At 39.5% G+C, this 22,054-nt stretch overlaps 1 protein-coding gene across 4 annotated transcripts in view; it reads right to left on the bottom strand.

Annotated features, from left to right (window-relative positions):
• VPS13D (vacuolar protein sorting 13 homolog D) overlaps positions 1-22,054 on the bottom strand; it is a 241,678-nt gene that overhangs the window by 59,602 nt on the left and 160,022 nt on the right. For all 4 annotated transcript variants that reach the window (XM_075605047.1, XM_075605049.1, XM_075605050.1 and 1 more), the window contains 2 exons: positions 8,826-8,958; positions 5,963-6,158 (listed from right to left, as the gene is read on the bottom strand). In XM_075605047.1, coding sequence (XP_075461162.1) covers positions 5,963-6,158; positions 8,826-8,958 — 329 coding nt within the window. The remainder of the gene's footprint in view (positions 1-5,962; positions 6,159-8,825; positions 8,959-22,054) is intronic.

Raw genomic sequence — 22,054 nt, 5'->3', positions numbered from 1 at the left:
ACAAACAGAGCCACACACACAGCCCTGATACAGCAAATGACATGCCCCCTCCCTTAAACACCATGCCCCCGACAGCCCACCGCTCTCAAGCATGAGCGCGATCAGCGGCAGCGTGGCTGCGGCCTAATACAGTTTGAGAGACCCACTCTCTGGAAATCTCAAAAACAGGTTCATGACCTACCTACAGTATTAACCCAGGCATTTAATTAATGAACCACAACTTGTCAAGAACGTAATAATTGCAGGCCCATCCCATCATGTCTTGCATCTTTTCTTGTGTTTGGTCTCTTTTAGAACCTTAAATGTTTTCTTTCCCCCTTTTTGTAACTATGAAGTGCTTTGAGTTTAATTGGGAGAAAAGTGATATATAAAGTTATTATTATTACTAAAGACTACCTTTGCACTGCTCTTACTGTAAATAACCCTTTCCATTGTTGCTGAAGATTTTGTCCCCCAGTAATCTCAACTGAAAGCATTCTGTTAATGTGATTAATTAAAATGTAGATACTGTAGTAAATGTACAGGCAAGACTTTCCATCTTCTTCACCAATCTGTATTGTCTACAGTAGCTCTAATCATCAGTTACAGATCTCTCTTGGCATGCTAGGGACTATTGTTAACGCACAAATATGACAAATTGATATATTGCACAATATATAATATTACCTGGAATTCAAAGGTGCGAAATATGTAAAAGCGAGGTTGTCCTCTATCAGAGTATTCCAGAAATAAATTGTGATATGGATTATATGTATTGTACATCATTTGTTCTTTTTGTTATATATCTATTTCAGCATTAGTTGCTTTCATGTTGTCAGCGCTACCAGTATGACAAAGCAGGTAACTATGTACTGATGAAGCGGACGTTATTCGAACACATCTCGGCGCCGCTTTTGAGTTCTCTGCTGTTCCCCACGCAGCATGAAAAGCGGCCAATCGCCCCAGGCACCTGCGCTTATCGCAGATGTTTTGTTTGAATTTTATGGATTCTGTTTCTTTATTTGCAATAAAATGGATGAATTGTAATGTGTACAGTACTGTGCTACTGTGTCAATTTCATGTTTTTAAAAGCCAGAACACTAAAATTCGTTTTTCTCCTCTCGCCCCGCGCTCGCATCTTGGTGCGGGAAGGCTGGAATTCATCCCGCGGTTTCAAATCGGGATTCCGATGTACATGACGCGTGAAGTGTTCAAATAACGGCCGCTACATCAGTAGTCTAATGCGGCCGCTCGAGCCAAAAATCCCCAGTGACTATATAGAATAAGGTCCTGAGAGTGAAAATGGACAGTCTACTTACTTGGATTCACTATTCACATAAACTCCTGGTCGGTAGGCACACATTTAGAGCTGTTTAGATAACAGGAAACACTGATGAAGGTACAGCAAGAACAGAAAATGTTGGTCACTGATAAATATTGACCCTTCCAGAGTTGAAGTTCTTTGTAGCCTCCAGTGCTGAAGACATTTTAGTGCATTTGACGCTAACCATGTTCAAGCCGGGGTAATTACGATTTTCTCGCAAGCAATCCCAATATATAATAGATATTTATTTTCGGCAGATTCTGCATGTTATAGTACTGTACTTACTACCTGTGGGTTATTGTTTTCTGATGAGGGGTAACAAATTAGTAACTAATAAGAAATTATTAATTTTTCTAGGTTTATTAATATGTAGATTTTGGCTTTGTAAATGGAAGAAAAATTAAATGGAAAAAAAAAAGGAAAAGAAAGAATGCCAAACCCCAAGTTCCCTATTGATCCTTTCAAAAAATTGAATGCCTTCCATGAACCCAAATTGTATCTATAAAACAAACAGTCCTAAACTTATATTCAACTTTAACCCTACTCAGAACCAAAACCCCTTATCGTTGTATCCAAATAAAAAAACTACCACAAAACACAATACATGACCCTCCACTAAAACACTAAAAACTTTCCCAAAAAAATGAATCCGAACACTTTCCCAAACCATTATTAATAACCAGAACCCTAAACTGTAACCATAGCACTACACCAAAACATTTACATAAACTATGCCCCAAAATACAGTATTAACTTAATCAATACACTAAAATGAATCCCAATTTACCACTTAACTTTAACCGAAAAGTTACCGCTACTATAAATTCTAACCCTATACATAACAATAGTTTTAGATGTAACAATATTTCCAGCTGGAACGCTAATTCTATCCCTAACCCCACTCCTAACTCCAATTCAAACGTTAAAGCTATTCCTAACCCCAGGTCTAAACACATTGATTTCAACCCTAGTCCTAATCCCAATTCTAAAACCAGAGCTCTAGCTCCGCTCTATGGGAAACAGAGCTAACACAAAGGCAGAAGCTGACAAAAGAGAAGTAGCAGAGTGCTGCTTCTACAACCCCCCCCCCAGTTTCCATCCTGTAAAAAAAATAAAGAAAGAAATGCTGCTACAATTCTCCCCCGCCCAAACAGTAAAAAGGATTGTTGCTTTAAAGCTGCAGTTCAATGTGTTTTTTTTTAAAGTAAATCAGTTCTGTACTATGAGAAAATACTTGTATTATTTTAAATAAATAAAACAATTTGTAAAGACATTTTTACAGTAACAAGCGTTATTTGTTTCTATAGCCGCCATTTACAAAGTCACATCCCCTTCCTTTTCTGAAACTGGCTCTGGCTCTTGAGCCCTGCCCTCTCTCTAGCAGTGCACCAATGTTATCTAGTTACTGCCTGGTCACATGACCTTCCCACACAGAACTTTGCATCTTTGTTCCTTTTCTGCTGCACTAACAGATTTAATGAACTCACGAGCCGAATCTTCGCCTATCGATCACAAGAGAACAGATCAATGGGCAATTTAGCTAATCACTTATCAGTGTGCAGATTGTATTCATGCACATATTGAACGGAATTTTTATTTATTTTTTTAAACGGCAGCTTTAACCAATGTTGTATTTCAATTTACTGTATAGTGTTAAATTCAGTCAACACAATAGAAGGGGGGAAAAAAAGGCAAATAAATATAAATTGATCCTTTTCCAAGAGCATAAGAAAGGGGGTATTTGAGTCATGGTCTCCAAAGAGTGATTCCATTCCAAGAAAATATTGTTCAAATTTCACAGGAACTAGTAAGGAGGTTTCAGAACATGGCTATAATGAGAAATGTATTGTTCTGGGCTTTGGGGGTTGGGGGGGGGGGGGGGGGTTAGGGAATATTTAGAGTTCAGCCAAACAGAAGGAAAGGCCCTACTTAAAAAAAGCCTTTTGAAGCCTTAGTTTAGGCAGTCGTAATTCTGAACAAGACAGAACATATATCAATATGTGTTTTGTAGCTTTTTTTTTATTGCAGTTGTAAACTCAATGCCAGCCCCTTACATGCCATAAATGAGGCTTTGAACATTTCCTTACAATGGAAGTTATCAAATTGTAAATAGGAATTTAAGATGTTTTGTTGCTTTGAATGAGACTGTTCATTAAGCAACAGGCTCTATGAAGGTTTTTGTAATTAAGAAAGCAGACAATGCAAGAATATCAAACTGGCATCTCAAGGCATGCTGAGCAAGCTGGAAGTTAAATAAAGAAAACAAAGTGGTTGGTTTTATAGCTTATCAAACACCTGTATTACAATTAACTTTTAGTTAAAGAGTTCAGTCGTGTGTTAAAGGAAATCAAATGGCTCATATTCTTAGTTAAATCAAATTGCATTAGATCAGCGATTCCCAACCAGGGTTCCGCAGAACCCTGGGGTTCCGTGGAGCAGACCCAAGGGGCTCCGCCTAGCCGCACACACTCACTGTGGCCCGCAACAGCTTTCCTGGCTCTCCCCCTCCCCCCACGTAGGAGCGCGCTCTAGCAGTGCGGCACTTCCGGTGTCTGCTGCTAGCTAGAGCACGTGCAGTCCTTGCCGCAGCCGCCTCCTTCCAGCAGCCTCACACCTCCAGCCCGCAGCCTCATGCCGCTTGATGTAGGCATAAGGGACGGGATTGGGGGGGGGGGGAAGAGATGGTAAGGAGATCCATGTTGGTTTGGCTTGTGAGCTACAGGGGGGGGGGGAGGGAGATCTGTGGTGGCTTGTGAGCTTCAGGGGGAAGAGGGGGGGCAGAGAGGGAGATCTGTGATGGTGGCTTGGCTTGTGAGCTAAGGGGGGAGATGCAGGGGGAGGGTGATGTGAGATGCAGGGGGGAGAGTGATGTGAGATGCAGGGGGGGTGATGTGAGATGCGGAGGGGTGGGTATATGAGGATGAGGGGTGCTGGGGAGATATGGGAGGATGATGATGATGATGAGGGGTGCTTGGGGAGATATGAGGATGATGATGAGGGGTGGTGGGGGGGAAATGAGGATGATGATGAGGGGTGCTGGGGGAGATAAATATATACACATTGTTTATACAAAAGTATGAGTATTATTTATTAACCCTACTGCTTTACACGTCTATTTTGTGATTTACCCCTGTCGAACCTAATGTGTGTAATCCAGATAGGGGTTCCCCGAAATTTTACGAAATACTTCAAGGGTTCCTCCAAAATAAAAATAAAAAGTTGGGAATCACTGCATTAGATATCCTGGATGGTCCTGGAGTTTTCAATATATACAAATCTATAAATCTACCATTTGTACCGATACCGAAAGCAAAACCATAAATTTGACAAATCATTAACATGTATGAATTGAAAAAAGTAAGGAAGGGATCTCTTTACCATTGATGCAATATATGGCAACAGTAACTATATATACATACATTTATTGTGTATTCTTATGTTATCACGGTGTTTAAATAAAAATTGTGGGCTCATCTACTGTAATGCTCTGAGGTACTGATGGATGTCAAATTAACAAGCAATTAGTATGCTGTATTTCAAATTCCAATGCAGAGAGAAAGAGTACAACATGCTTTTCTTTTCCCAATAAGTTATGTTTGCTACTGGAAATGCTATTTATGTGCAAAAGGTGTGACATTTTGTGGGCCTGGGGTGTGGGCACCTGATAAATCAAACTACTTAAAAAAAAAAAAAATAATAATAATAATAAAAAATCTGGCAACCCATTTATTTTCTCAGAACTAAAAAATATATCATGGCCTTGCAAGCAGCAATCAAAGCCAGAAGAAAGTCACTTGGAACAGCACTAGAATTATATTCCAAACCACACATAGCTGAAGAATGAACAAATGCCCAAGAGGATTATGGTACACCACTGCCAAAAGAAGTTTAAACACTTTGTTGTCCTCTACTTCCCAGCTCCCAAAAGGCTTTTCCAGACATATATAGTTTTCTACTTTTCGGAGTTGAATGTATGTGTGGTAAATATGGGTAGGATGAATCAACTAAGTTTTTTTTTTTTTTTTTTTTTTTTAATCCCTTCTAGAGAAGAAGTACCAACGACTTTCAAGGAAATGGCTATATTGGAGTCCAAAGCTGTACTTACCATAGATCACAGAAATACATCCCCTGAAAGTCTATTAGAGCATACAGTAAATAAAAAGAGCAGTTGTGAGCACATTAACATATTAAGACAGGTCTGTCTGCAACCCTGCCTTTCACCATTATCACCGAGCATACAGTGCTTCCACTGCGGCAAGGGATTCAGGGAAATGACATGCAAATGAGCACACCGTGTCACCTTTTGCCAGAAATCCATTAGCAGAGAGTAATTCACTAAAGTGCAATCGCATTTGTTTTGGATATCATTTCACAAAAACAGCTTTTGTATTTTAATGAATGACCCAAAACATGATCGAGATTCAGCAAAGAATATAGCGGCATATCAACTGCACTATACACACGCAACTTATTTTTATATTTAAACAACAAAGTTACCATTCGACGACTTTAAAGTAAATATGGCAGAAACTAATTTTACGTTAATAATAAATTGTAAAGTAACACAGATTTGAGCATAGAGTCACTATAGACAACATGAAAGGCTGGTTAAAAGGATTAAAACAGATATCATTTTTTTAAATTCAAACTGCTACTGACCTGTGCCCACTAAGAGTTGCGGTATCTCTCACTGCTTGGGCAGTTTCTGAAGCAAAATCCAAAGCTCCTGCAACAGGTTTGGTTACTGTACCAACCAAACCTTTTCCCAAGCCTGAAATGAAACCGCTGACTCCACCTTCAGTGTTCACTCCTTCTACTGTTGAGGTTATTACACTTGTCAGACCACCAATGATTCCTGTGCAACATAATAAAACAAATATGAAGGTATAAGAGGTATATTCTAAAAAGACATTTTGCAGACCGTTAATGTGCAATTTGAAACTGTTGATTATTTATAGTTGGCCCAGCTGACAGTTTTAGGAATAGGCGACTATTTTAAAGAAGTAATCCATGAAAACCTTTTAAATGTAAACTCAGAAATGAGAATTCTTATTGCAATTTTTGTCTTTTCTTTTGAGAAGCTTCTTTCCTAGTTCCTAGCATTCTCTCGGGATCCATAGTGTCATTTTACCACACTGGCGACAGGGTTGTAATTAATTTTCATTGTGTACCAATATGTAATGTGATATTCATGGTCGGCACATATCACATCGCCAAGGATGACCAATGATTTCAAAAGCAGTAATTCCACAGCAACAACACTGAAAGAATCGAAGACTTATGTTTTGCTATTACCAGTATGTTTGGCTTAACCAAAAATATTAACATGCAAAAGTAGTTTGGGGGCCTTAGACCTATTGCTTTATGACCAAAGTGCACTTAAGGTACACTTGTAAAGGACACGACTAAATAAGTTATGTTTTTTTTTTAAATGTTTTACTTTTAACTATCTCCTGGTAGGGGTTCTTATATTGCGTGTAATCTATTTAATAATTGAAAATATATAATTTATTCTTGAGGCAGTTTACAATACCTAGCTTCAGTTAGTACAGGTTAACAACAGATAACAGACTTGGGCATCAATTTTCTGTTCTGCTCTGACGTATCTACTAAGAAACTCGATTCATATAGTAATTTCCTAGCTACTAATTTAACCTATGCATAGCTTGTTCAAGAGTGTAGCTATAACCTGGGCAAATCCCGCAGGTCAGCGGGGGCCCCGCTCTCCCCACCCGGCGGCCCTTTGTTCTCTTCAGACAGGTGGGGGAGATGATATGTGGCGGCGGGCCCCCGGCGTTAAACAAAAGCCAGCAGAGGAATAAGCAGCTGTTATACAGCAGAGAAGAACAGCAGGGGAGGAGCTCGCTCTAGCAGCAGACACCAGAAGTAAGAAAGACTTCAGGGTCAGACCACTAGTGCGCGCTCCTCCCCTGCTGTCCTGCTCTTGTGTAACAGCTGTCGATTCCTCTGCCGGATTCTGTTTAATGGACCACCCACAGGTAGACATGGGGGAGAGGTGGTGGTGCTGGTGGAGGGGGGAGAGAGAAAGGCGATGATGATGGTGGTGGGAGAGAGAGGCGATGATGATGGTGGGGGAGAGAGAGGCGATGATGATGGTGGGGGAGAGAGAGGTGATGATGATAGTGGGGGAGAGAGAGGCGATGATGATGGTGGGGGAGAGAGAGAGGCGATGATGGTGGGAGGAGAGAGAGGCTATGATGGTGGGAGGAGAGAGAGGCTATGATGGTGGGAGGAGAGAGAGGCTATGATGGTGGGAGGAGAGAGAGGCTATGGTGGTGGGAGGAGAGAGAGGTGATGATGGTGGGGGAGAAAGAGGATGATGGTGGGGGAGATGTGATGATGGTGGGGGAGAAAGGAGGAGGGGGAGAGATGATGAGGAGGCGGAGAGATGATGAGGAGGCGGAGAGATGATGAGGAGGCGGAGAGATGAGGAGGATGAGACGCACAGATGAGAAGAGGGAGAGATGATTACTATGGGGAGAGGGAGAAATGCAGAGGAGGGATGATGAGAGCGAGGATCAGGGAGAGGATGAGTGGAGGGAGAAAAAAAATTGCAGTCAGTATTCATATTAATGGGGCCCTGAAACTTTTTTTTTGACCGAGAGCCCGCGCAGGTCTAGCTACGCCACTGGCTTGTTCGCATGAAACAATACAATAAACAATCCTTGAAAATGTCTGGGCACAAAGCCTATACTCTTATCTTGGCCTTGGGCAGACTTCATTTTGTACCCAAAAAGTACTATAAATAATTCACATGTTCTAAGTTTTCACAAAATTACATTGAATAATTGTTTATCTTGTTGTTTTCTAAGTGAGAATGCCCCATTCAATGTCAACACAGCTTGTTAAGGTTAAAAATATGGAAACTACAGTGCACATAGTACTCTATAAAACAGTTTCAACATGTATAATGCATTTTATATTACATAGAATACTTGTTTAGTTAAGTCTCTTGTCAAAGAGCACTAGACACATTATAACACAGCAGGTTTCATGTGTACATTGGTCTTACACACTAAAGTTTGTACTCCAACACAAGATAATTAACCTTCTTACGATGGCCAAGACCACTCTTGGCTGACGTAAACAGCAGTGGATACACTTCTGCCTCAATTAGGAAGATCGCTCCGCTGCAGTGAAAAGAATCACTAATGTGTCACATAAGGGTAGACTTTGATTGTTTTGATGTTTCTGCACCATGATGGTGGTGTAGTTTGCTACATTATAGGTTCAGTTTATAATTAGTTCTCTGATGAACTATCAAAGGCAATTCTTTAACGTTAAATGGGACACTCATTTATAAAGTTTTTTCTTTTTCTCAATGTTTCATTTTAAGAACAATATTATTTATTCTTTAACATAATCACTTGGAAGTTTCTCTCTGAAAATAGTTTTAAATATCACCTTTTGTCAACTATGACAGAAATACTGCCAAATTACATAACAATTTGTTCTTTATGCTATTCACAGACTACATGCAACCTCTAAATCAGCATCATACCATGAGCAAGTCCATGAATCCCTGCAACAAGATGCTCCCCGCTGGTCACTGCATGATATCGGATATATTCCCGTTCGGTCTGGTGCCTATTGTCCATAGTCTTTCCCAATCCATCAGAAAGGGTTCCTGCAAACTGTAAGAAGAAAAGAAGTCTATATACAAATCAGAAAATGTCCTGTTCACAGCCTTTTAAATTAATATTATACAGACGTATCTTGTGTTTCTGGAATAGAGAACACTTCCCCGTGTTTCATAGATCAAACTACACAAGTTGCATTTCTAACAATTAACTAGCCCTTGAAAAACAAACTTCTAGCACAACTCATAACTACTGGACTTAATATTTCTACCGAAAATATACTGTGAAGAAGGCGGTCACGGCTCACCGATCAGAAGGAGGAAGCAAATGCAAATAAAAATAAGTTATTTATTCATCCAGAAAACAGACATACATGGAGTCAGGAACTCTGACGCGTTTCGACCTTGCAAAAGGACTTAATCAAAGATTTTGATCGGTGAGCAGTGACCGCCACTTTCACAGTATTTTTTCTATTGATTTTATCTACCGGCTGGAGCACGCCGTTACAGCGTTGGATCGGGGCTTTTCTCAGCTATCAGCAACATTAGGCGGACATGGAGAACATTTTGCGAGTACCTGCCAGCTGATCCGTTCAGTGTGGGACACAGGTTGTTGAGAGGGAAGCTTATTTGGGCTTAGAGTCTACTGTGTGGATACGCCTTGCGGCGGTCTCACTGATATTCCGGTCCTATTTATTGCTTACTAATCCCCCCCCACACCCCCACCCTGGGTGAGTCCATTGATACACGTGGACATGAAACTACTTATATGGGTTAATAAAGCCCTTCATTTAGCCCGTTTTTCATGCTGTTATATACCAACGAAAACTAAGAAGATTTACTATATGTTTTTTTATTGCTATTGACGGAGCATCGTTTTTTTGAGGTTTATTCCTGTATTTGTCCGTTAATATTTCTACCAACTACCATGGAATAACTGGTATAAGAATGTACGGTAATTTGAAAATATTGTAAAGGATTACAAAACTCTGCAGAGAACATGACCCATACTAAACTTTCAGCTGAGCTTCATATGATTTATGTTTTATTCGTGTTTTTTGAACACTTGAAAACGAGAAGTAACTCCATATACTTTTTTCCTGGTAAAATATTTGATAAATAAACTTGCCATTACATGTTTAAATAAAATATTCTTTGGGGCATTTTATATAAAAAATGAAGTCTAAAGGTGCTATCTTTAGCAAAAGAGAAATAATTTAATTCAGATTGATAAAAGCTACCGATGGGTTTTCCAGAAGTACGACTTCTGCATACAAACTTGTAGGAACAATTCCTCTGCTACTGAAACAGCCAATTGCACAATTAGCATATGTTTGCAATATGTCAGAAGTTCCATTAGCATTCCATTTTCCGTATACTTTACAGTTCACCGAGAGAACACTAAGAATGGGAAAATTACTTCAATGTGCTTATTCTTGTAAATAGCTACCCAATTCACTCCCAACTGAAATATCTTTAATCTTGAAAAGAGCACAAGGGTCTCAGGACAATGTCTTAAGAAAGAACTTGGTTTAGCCTACCTAACTATATTTGGCCAAATGTAAGACTTTTGCAATGTTTGTCCTATTCCTACCAGCTACCTAAACCAGCAACCAAACTTGAGCATGACCCTAAAAAGATCAGTGTCTGCCTTGCAACATTTAGTTTTCACGTGGCCACAAGAGCGTATTGAATGAGGACAGAAGAGTGCAATTTCTTCTCAGGGGATGAGTCACCTCTAGTGCACTAGTAATTTTAATTCTAAAGCACAACTGACCCAAGGGACGTGTGATAATTATGTCAAACTGAAATACCATTTTAAAATATGCATAGTCAAATATGACTTAACAGACGGTTGATAAACAGATTCTAGTTTGCAGAATTTTACTATTAATAGCCCTGGGAAATAATTGTTTTGACAGCTTTATCTAATATGTTTTTTTCCTCTGTAATAGCAATAAAATAAAAATGCTGTATTTTTTTGGGTAGGGTGGCTGGTTTAATCCTCGAGCGGTTAAAGCAGATCCCAAAGAATAGGGAATATCTATGTATGAATGAGAAAACGTGTTTTGTTAGTAAAATACTTTTTTTTCTTTATGTGATACAAATGTGTCTCATTAAAATAGGAGATGCACACATTCTGTTCACACAACCATATACACACACACACAACTGTCTCCTGGTCTCCAGCCATTGGTGATGTGATAGAAACACATTTTAAAAGGCAAAAATGATGGATGCTTAATGCACAAAGGTCTGTAGCAAAATTCACTTAAACATTATGACCCTTGTTTAACCTTTCTGAGAACTCACAGGAATGCTATTTAGAGGGAAGGTTATCATATCGTACATATATTTCTGAAGTTGTAAGGCAAATACTGCTGTCACAAGATAAAAAGCAAAACATAACAATAAATGTAAGAACCTTTTCAAACACACACAACCTATAACAATTAATTTATTTGGTGCTGCAAATACATACATTAATTTACCATTATGAACTAGAAAACAAAAAAGTACTGCAAAAAACAATACATCATATCACAATAGAAGACATACTCCATACCTCAGGTACTGAATATCTAGGGGACAATTTCTGCACAATAGATATCTTTAAAAAAAAAGGTTTGGACATCTTTTTAGAAAGGAAAGTGAGAAATGTGATTGCCAATGTTTGGAGGTAGGAAGGAATGTATTTTTCCCCTTATGAGATATAATTACATGAAGTTTCATTCTTTTTTTTATTTGCCATCCTCTGGATCAAAATACTATTAATACAAATATAGGATAAGTATCTGTGGTCTAAATTTAGCATAGGTTGAACTTGATGGACATGTCTTTTTTTCAACCTCATCTACTATGTAACTATGTAATGCAGAAAAGTATAAATTAATAAAATGATTGGATATCGTTTACACACAGCGCTCGCAAATAATCTTTCCATCCCATATAATCATAACCTATAAACAAGAGGATGCAAGGGAAGAAGCTCACTATACAAGGACCACACCAACTTGTATATTGCAAATATATATTTTCAAAAAGTATACATGATGCAAAAATAAAAAATATACCAATACAATTTTAGCAACATTTTGAAAAATATACACAAGATGCAAGAAAAACACGGTCTCAAATATAAAAACCACTTACATCAGACGACAGACAAGAATAAAGGAGACTTGCCGTTTTGGGTAGAAATCCCTTTGTCAAGAGTCTGCTACGGCCAAATTCGTGCAATATATACCAGTGTCAATCCTATTCCACCCGCACGTAAAAGTTGGTGGCCGCTATTTTACGCATGTGGCATCTGACGTAATATGTTAAGACATCACTGCGGTTATTATCATAGCAATGTCGCACAACCTACTGGTTGCGGCCGATGCAATATACACAATAACAAATGGTGCAGACTCTTAATCCACGTGTCACAATATAAATTCATGTAATAGCAAACAATGCCTACATTATAAAAAGTGCTTATACAATAATAATATCCCAAACGACATAACGAATATAACAAAAAAAAAAAAAAATGAATGAATCAGTAATACATACAATGAATTCATAACCGTATCACAAGGCTGATAAAACATGAGATTTACAATGGTTTATAGAAATAAAGCCAACCAGTATTTACTGTTTAATGCAGGGGAGCGCAAACTTTTGAAGCTGCGCCCCCCGTCTTCCCTTCCCCGGCTCTCGTGCCCCCGATACCTTGTATCCGCGTCAAATGATGCTGCGGGGTCATGTGATGTCACGTGACACGCGGCATCATTTGACACGTGTGACGTAATTTGATGCCGCGTTGCCATGGTGACGCGTCACACAGCCGGATGAATCCCGGTAAGTAGAGTGTTGCAGGGGCTTCAGGCTATCCCCCGGCATTTAATTAAATGCCTGGGGGAAGAGCATGTGGCCTCTGCAACCGCCAGCGCTCCCCCAGAAAAATCTCCCGCCCCCAGTTTAATGTACCAATTTCAATAGAATCTATGTGTCATTGTAATCCTATTCTATAAATCATTAATATAAGATTTGACCTAAAACACCCAATTCATATTTTTAAACAAAATATTTTAATCAATTGTACAATGGCCTTGTATTATTCTGCATGTATGATATATCCTCCCTCCTATGATGTACTCTTAATAATCATATACAAATTGCTCTACCCATTTTTTTACAATATCTAAACCTTAACAGGTGGGCCAACCCCATTCCATGCGGGCCACTTCACATTTGGAATGGCTCGCATCCATGCCCCATCCATCTCTTCTAGCTCCCCGACAGTGCACCTGGTCGGTACCAGCATCACCTGGCAGGCTCCAGCTCCCCTTCGCCGCGGGACCAGAGATAAGGTGGCTGCTCATTGTGGGATGGAGTATGCTTCAGGATGGAGTATGGACAAGCCACATAGCTGGGGTTTGGGGGGTGGATGTTGGAGGTGTTAGGGTGGAGTTTGGTCTAACCGCACTGTCAGAATCAAGTGGACCGATGAGTGAAGTAGAGGAGTCAGGAAGCAGTATTTTGAATGGATTGGAGTAGAAATTGGCAGACAAGGGGAATGCCAACTAGGAAAAGGGTTGCAGTAGTCAAGGCAGGAAAGGATCAGTGAGTTTCGATTTTAGTTGCATCATGAGAGTGAAAAGGGTGTATTCTGGCAATATTTCGGAAGTGTAGATGTCAGCACTGTGTGACGAATGAAGGAGAGGAGTCGAAGATGATCCCTAGACAACCGGATTGAGTTATTGAAACCTTACTTAATTTTAAGGCTCTATTAAAACAAAGCTCTTTTCACAGTACTGTAGTTTTTATCTGGAATCTGTAGAATGAAATTCAAGCAGAATACAAGTTCTTTGAGTACTAAACCAACTTAATCGCTACTGACTCATAATATTACCCAAATGACTATAGTTTTTTGAAATAACACTGTTTTTTATCAGAAGCAACTTTAAAAAGATGCATATGCCCAGTTTTATAACAGGATTCCACTGAAAAGAGAATTAAACAGACTTAAATTAGAAATGAAACAAGGCCACCACATTTCACAGAAAATTCATGGGACCAATTAGAAAAGTAATTAAAAGCTTCTTAGAAACTATTTACACAAATCTATTATAACCTCTACTTAACCTCTGGTATTTCTACTAAAGTACAAGTAAACCATGTGCCTATAATATGATCTTTTTAATCAAAGTAATAATTAGCTGTAAAAGGATTAGGAGAGTTGCACAAGGGCTAAATGATCTCTCTAACAAAGTGTGTACACAGGTGTGATTAGAAAGATTGGTGCAGGGAGGCACCCTGCTGGCTACTGTAGGAATCTTTCACCACTTTCCCCTCTCTTGTATAAGAGGAAAAGCCGAACATCTGCTAGCAAAGAACAAATCCCATCTAATGGCAAGATAAGGATTGCGTTTTCTTTGTGAACGGAGTTTGAAAAATCCATATTGTCTGGGTTAAAAGTTCATCTCATCACAAAGAAATTCAACCACTGACTTCATGGAAAGAAAATGTTGCTAAAATGAGTCATTGTTCATATCCAGCACACAGACACAAACTTGGAGCATTAAACACACAGAAAGGAGGTATTACTCAGTATAATTTACACTATTCACAAAATGAAATAAGAATATTAAAGAACGACATTCCTTACTTTCCCCAAGTTGTTTCTGTCTGGAAATTAAAGACTTGGGCATACAGGCATTCTTTGCTAAACCTGAATAAATATCACAAACGGTGTGTGTGTGTGTATATGTATATATACATAGATATACATATATATATATATATATATATATATATATATATATATATATACACACATATATATATAAATATCACTTGTGAGCACATTCACATGTCTTAAGACAGGTCTGCACCCATGCCTTTCAACCATTATCACATAGCATACAGTGCTCCCACTGCAGCGAGGGATTCTGGGAAATTACATGCAAATGAGCACACAGTGCCCCCTTTTGCCTGGAATATCCCTTCACATGGAGCCCATTTAAGCAGATGTTGCCTTTTTCATCCACCATAACATAAAATGTAATTATATATATATATATATATATATATATATATATATATATACATATATATACATACACACACACAGCTCAACCCCGCAAAAAATTTTTGCACACACTGCGCACACACTGCGCACACACTGCGCACACACTGCGCACACAGCCCCCCTACCTTTGGTGTCACAGCCCACCTTTGGGGGGCAACGTGGGGCTGCTGGGGGGAGGAACGGTGCAAGGCTGGGGGATCGGCGCGAGGCTGGGGGGGGGGGCGATGCGGGGATCGGCGCGAGGCTGGGGGGGGGAGAATAGGTGGGGGGGGGATCGGCGCGAGGCTGGGGGGGGAGAATAGGTGGGGGGGGGATCGGTGCGAGGCTGGAGGATAGTTGCGGGGATCCGTGGTTGGCTGGTGCGGAGCTGCTGAGGGGCCATGTACGGCTGCCGGCGCCTCACTCCACCTCCCCGCGATCAGGCGTGCGGCGGCCATTAAAAAAATAATTAGCGCGACTCCAGTTATAGCGCGGTCGGATCGGGTGGCCCCCCGAGAACCGCACTATAACGGAGTTGAGCTGTATACACACACACACACACACATTTTGAACTCAAATATCGCTTTATTCACTAATACTTCTATTTTCAGAAAATACTTGTGATAATGTAAAAAATATACCTTCAGAGCAACAAAACATGTGAAAACTTATATTTATATATATTAAATGTTTTTTTAAAGTTCTGTAGTATTAGATAGGTGACTATTTAATTTAGATTTATTTTTTGGTCAACTTAATGACATTTTTAATGATTTCTATAGCAAGTTTTAGCCTACCTCCCAAGCAGTGCAAGATCATTGCAACACGTTCCTGTTTGTGATCATTTTTTGCCAATATTCCCAGCAGTTTGAGCTATAAACTGTAACAATGTTACCTTACTAAAAATAAGGATACATTTTAGCTACTGAATTACTGACTGAAGGATTGATTGAAACTGAAATGCGGCCTTTATGTTATGAATCTGTAAAAATCCTGATTCTATTCCTAACAGGAGAACAAAACCATTGCCAGTTAATGTAGGAATGTAGAATCATACATTGTCCCATGCTTTATATATAAAAATAAGAAAAAACGATGAACACTTTGTTTTACTTTTATCATGCTGCATAAAAGCCTGCACATGCATATTTTTGTCTGAAAACTGTCTAATGCATATTTTTCTCAAATTAAATCAGTGCCTTGCCTCCAGAAAGGCGTAAAAGTGGCCAACCTTTTATTGTAATTCTTGAAAGTTGACCTGAATGGTTAATTTTTTTACGAGATAGGCAGGAGTAAATCAGTTCAGATGACACTGTAAAAATAATATTAGAAGTTCAAACTTGCCTGATCTAGGTTTACCTTGGCGTGGAGTGCAAGCGCCTCATACTTTGGCCAAAACTTGTAACCAAAACCACAATTTTAATAAACGATTAGAAAGAGTTAAAAAGTGTGCAGGTTTTTATTCAGCAAATGATGTCATTTGTGGTTTTAGTGAATTAGGATATGCATAGATCTTGTGTTTTTTTGCCACATAACAGCATCCCATTAAATTATTAGTATTGTTTGTAACCCATGAAAAATACAATTTAACCTCTGTAAAGTCTGATGCTTATAAATGTCATGCTTTTTGCAATTAATTTATATGTGCATATATGGAGCTTTTAGTAGCTATTTGGTCACATGGGCGGTCTAAGATGTTTTGGCCGTGGTCAAATAGTCACCTGCGCTCTGCAAGTTGCTGCCAGGACTACTGACTGCAGGACACCTTACCGCTGAACATCTCGCCGCCGACACCATCTTTAAAGGTCCTTAGCATTGGATCACCCCGCCGCTCTGACGCGATTTGTGAGTTTGCCCGAGCATGCAGCAGGGCATTCAGCACGCAGGACACATTTTCACATTTCCCTTGGGAAATTCAGTGGAACTTCGGCGGGGAAATCCAATGCGGAGGGCCTTTAAAGATGGTGGCGGCAATCGGTGGCAACATGTTCAATGGTGGGGTGCCCTGCGGTAAGGTGTCCTGCAGTCAGTAGTCCCGGCGGCCAAACATCCCATTACGTGGGTCTAGCGCCAGCCTGGAGTAGGTGGCAAAAATTATCAATATATTTTGATGGTAGCCTATTTCCAGGTATCGGAGTTTAGTGAATAGTATGTGACTAAGTAATTTCCCCTTAATAGTCGTTTGCATTCCAATTTAACTTACATCGGTAAGATATGTGTTTTGTCATGTACTTAATAAATGTGTGATCACATTATAAAGATATATATTTTTTTGCCAACACATAATTTTTGACCTCATCACAGATGAGTGAATCAAGGCCATAATGTATTAAAGATAAACACCAAACAACTAAAAATATTGCTTGAAGAAAGTTTATGCAAAGTGAAACAAATATAACTCCCTCAAGTATAAATATAGCTGCTTTGGTAACCTTCAACATGTGAAAAGCATGCAGATTATCAATTGATAATTATTGTTATATTGTTTCGTATAATCTACAGTATACAGTTTAATATGGGCAGTATAAATGTCAGCCAGTTTCGAACTGTTTTGGAAAGCAAAAACTCTAGACAGGACGAATTAGGAGGTTTCAGTCTATGGTAGATATTAAACCAGTTCTGGTGTCAGACAATCTACCTTAGTTATAATGTCTTAAATAAATGTAAGATTACTTAAACTGGATTATGGTGGGATAGAATCCGTTTGGAAGAGTATGTAGGTTGTTCCAGGATTCCTAGAGGTTTGTGACTATTGAATGCCCCTACACAGAGTTAGTAACCATAAATTAATTGGGGACTAGAATATAATGCCCCTACACAGAGTTAGTAACCATAAATTAATTGGGGACTAGAATATAATTTGGGATTTTTGTTCTCTTGAGTTAATGAAATTACGAATGTATAAAAGAAAGCAAGAATTGAAAAATGTAGATATTGAAATTACACAATTTAAAGAGAAAATTTTGTCTTTACCGGATTTAAGTCAGCTATCAGAATTTTAACATCCAAGATGTATTTTGATTTGGAGAAATTAGATAAATGTTATACTAACCAAACATGTTTAATCAAGATAAAATGAATTATGTTTTCAATAGACAAAGAAACTGGAACAATTAATTGAATTTTAGGAACAACAGTGTAGCACTGGACAATAAAATCAAACTGTTCAAATAAAAAACTATAGGAAATATAACTAGAGTTAAAGGGGGGATACACACTGAATGGAATCGTATTAATAGTGATATTGATGGAGACTTTAGAATTAAAAAAAAACATGTTAAGGGATTACATTGAGACGTTCAATTTTCTGGATTTGGTGGAGTTTTGCTTTAAAAGTTAAGTGTAGACATGGTCAATCCTCGGCAGCCATTTCTGAATACGGGATTTTCAAAGATCCCCATTTGGCAGAGCATAAACTTTTTTACTTAATTGTAAAATGTGGATTTTATCGCTTTGTAATATAAAGACTTGTTATATACTTTTCTTTTGTCGTCCTTTTTTGGTTGGAGATTTGGTTGCAAAAGGGACTTGATTTGCCCCGATTTTGAAGACGCCAGCAAAAGGTTTGTACTATCATAGCCCCTGCTATTGCCTATTCCCTCTGCTGGAATAGTACAAGCCTGGTAATTTCTTTGCTGCCAACATGAACAATATTAATTGGAGGGCAGGAAATTATAGATTTGTGATGTTCCAAAACAATAATGAGCCAGTGCAATTAGTAATTAATCTCAATGTGCTTCCACCTTCCAATGTGAACAATGACATCACAAATAAGGGGTCTCTGCAATTAAACTTATTTTATTTAGTTTTTACTATGTACTATTGTGGAATTATTCTGTTACTTCCTGTAGAGATGCAAACCACTTTAAAATGACGACGTTACACTGTTATGTCACGGTTAATTGTATACATTTCAGGGCATGTTATTATTATTTTATTTATTGGGGTGGGATGGGGGTGGGATTGCTGTTTTAAGCAGTGTCAGATAAATTGCATATTAACGTGAAAGATGGGAGGGTGTTATGTCCTTTGGTTGTTCAAAAATATAATCTCTTTCCTCTGTCATGTTATATAACAAAGGGTGCCATGTACAGAGAGGGTCCTATGTATTAGTTCAGATTACAGCACTATGGGGTTAGACAGTTTTCAGTCAGGCCCAGGGGAATGGTTGCCAGGTGTCCGGTATTGAACGGGACTGTCCTGTATTTGGATACTCTATTCAGTAAAAAATGAGAGGTACTGTAATACTGGACATGTATGTGTCCGGTATTTTCCTCCATGGACATAGTGACCTGACGCACCTTTCACCATTGAGTCCAGTATTTTTGGAGAAGCCACCTGGCAGCCCTACCCAGGGGTGGCTTTTAAGGAAACAATTTACAAATGTATTTCAAGTCACACCGTCTACAGAAAAATTGTGGATTTTTCCAAATTAAATGAGAATTATGAAATGCTTTTATTAACCCTTGGAGTGCCAGAGGGGTTGTGATGCCTGTGTCACAGCACACCTCAAGCACATTGCAGTCACGTGACCACCGCGGCAATTTTGGAGGAAAACAGAAGAGGAGGAACCCTCTTCCTTCTCATTTGTTAGGTCGTATCCGGGAACGCAGGACTTGATCTAACCCGAAACCCCCCCAGCCCTTTGAGCACGACGTAATCATTTCATCATGGGGCTCCTGGTGAGCCAGTCTCCATGAAGTAGTGACTATATTCTGGGGGTACGCAGAGGGTTAACCAGCTATTCTCCCCACCTGTGGCGTGTTATTCCCACCAATGATGAAATTATTCATTTTCAACCCTCCTCAAAAAAAAATCAAGTCAGAAGGGCACATCTTGCTGAACACCCAAGACCATATTTACTAAGCGATGCTATTCCATAAGACACCTTCTCTTTCATTCAAGTAAATGGGTGTCTTTCGGCAACGACGGAAGGAGTCTTGTGGAAAACACAGGCCATATTCCATGTTACCCCAAGAACAATCTAACACTGAAAATACTTTTAAAATGCTTACAGTTTAAAAACAAAAAAGGCATAAACAATATTTAACCTGTTAAACATTACCACTGGGTTTCTCGGGAATAATAAGGGACTGCAACTTTAGACCCAATTAGCAAGGTGCTCAGACCTATTTGGAAGCACTATTGTAACCCAAGCAATATAGTATATACTATAAACAGAGCTCTGATAAGGGGTAATTGTCCTATCCGCCTAAATCTATTCGTCCCATAAGAACAAAGACTCAGACGTTTTTACCACTAAACAAAAAGAATATTATTTTTGAGGTCTAGTACTTTTATCTTCATTTTATCACATAAATCAAAGTAAAAGTCCATTAATTAGCTCACATCCCCTCATTAAATAAGCTAAGTAATGCAGTCTGACAATGGTTGTTGGTTTGACAATCTGTGTAGCCCCCTGAAGGCTCGTCAGTGTGGATGCCTGATTAGCTAGGTATCCCAGAGGGAACCCTTGCTGTTTTTATCTCTGCATATGCCTGATGAGTTTGGTAGCTTCCCCCCGAGGACCTCCTGTGAAGCTATCCCAGCAGGTGCCCGCTTGCAATAGTTTTGTGTTACAGGGCTGAATAAGTGATCCCTGCATGAGCTGCTGACTGTTTTCACATATACAGAAGGCAGTCAAAAGTCCACAGCATGAACTTGGAATGACCCCAACTGTAGAGTCACAACGGGTTCATTGAGAGGGCAACTGTGCTTTATTAAACACAACTAATATTCTTAACAGATAACTTTCATAAAAAAATAAACAAACTCTCCATTCTACAAATCATGTTTTGACCTGTGTGCAATGTTCTTTCCTAGTTTTACAGATGTCAATCAATCAAATTCAATGTTTGTCTCTATTGCAAAACATTTATCCACAATTAGGAATGACGGCGAATACTAGATTCTGATTGACCTTTTTTATCTATTTTTCTATGATAAGAGATTATATTTTTTTACCTGTTTCACTACACATTGCAAAGTTCCGCAGTCTGACTTTGTTGCAATTACAGTATTAGAATTCCTTGTACTACATTGTCTCTTTTGTAAAGCGCTGAGTACACTGTGGGCACTATATAAATAAAGATACATACACATACCATTAAAAAAAAAAAAAAACACTACGGCTCCGTTTCATAACTTTGTACCCTGCACATTTTACCTTTAAAGCAGCAAAACATGTGAGATCTTTTATATATATATATATATTTATTACATAAATAAATGCAGTAAGTATTATCTAATACTACTGAATTGATTTTTTAAGTGAAACTTCTTTGCTGGAACTTACAGATTTTTTATGGGAAAAACCTTGTGTTGTCACGAAAAACCATGACGGAAGTGACGTCACACTATTGCTGGTCGCGCATGTGCCAAAGCCCATAATCATATTCCCCTCCGCATGCGCTGTAACAGCGCAGCTTGCGCCACGCGTGTGACCTCTCGGTGCCATGCGCATGTCCACCCGGTGCGGCGAGCATTCGCAGGATCACAGAACTCTGCCACAACTTCCATGCTCAGCCGCCTGGACCCTTCCTATGCCTGGCCAACAACAAACTCTCTGCTGCACAGGTGGGCCCACTCCCAATGCTACACACAGTCACAGTCAATCACAGTCACAGTCAATCACAGACAGTCACAGTCACAATCACAGACAGTCGCAGTCACAATCACAGACAGTCGCAGTCACAATCACAGACAGTCGCAGTCAAATCACAGACAGTCACAGTCACAATCACAATCACTGACAGTCACAGTCACAGTCACAATCACAATCACACACAGTCACAGTCACATGACCAGGGAGGTTCCAGGCGGTTCCCCTCTCCCCCCGCCTTGTACCCACATGCAACGTACAAATAAAGACAGGAAACGGGAGCTGGAGGTAAAATGGCCGCGGCTATTTATTTATACAGAAAACCTAATGGGGTAAATGCACTCCCTGCCAGAGTGTACTCCTTTGTCAGGAGGGGGAGGGGACGGTCAGCCGGCCCTCGAACCGCTGACCTCGTGTCCCCTACGCGAGCGGGCTCTCGAGGTCATGGATAACTGACCTTGCCCACTCGTACTCCCCCCGGGCTCAAACGGC

The sequence above is a fragment of the Ascaphus truei genome, chromosome 6, assembly GCF_040206685.1.
Source record: "Ascaphus truei isolate aAscTru1 chromosome 6, aAscTru1.hap1, whole genome shotgun sequence".
Lineage (NCBI taxonomy): Eukaryota > Metazoa > Chordata > Amphibia > Anura > Ascaphidae > Ascaphus > Ascaphus truei.
The sequence above is the reverse complement of the archived record's forward strand: the minus strand, read 5'-3'. Positions and strand labels throughout refer to the sequence as shown.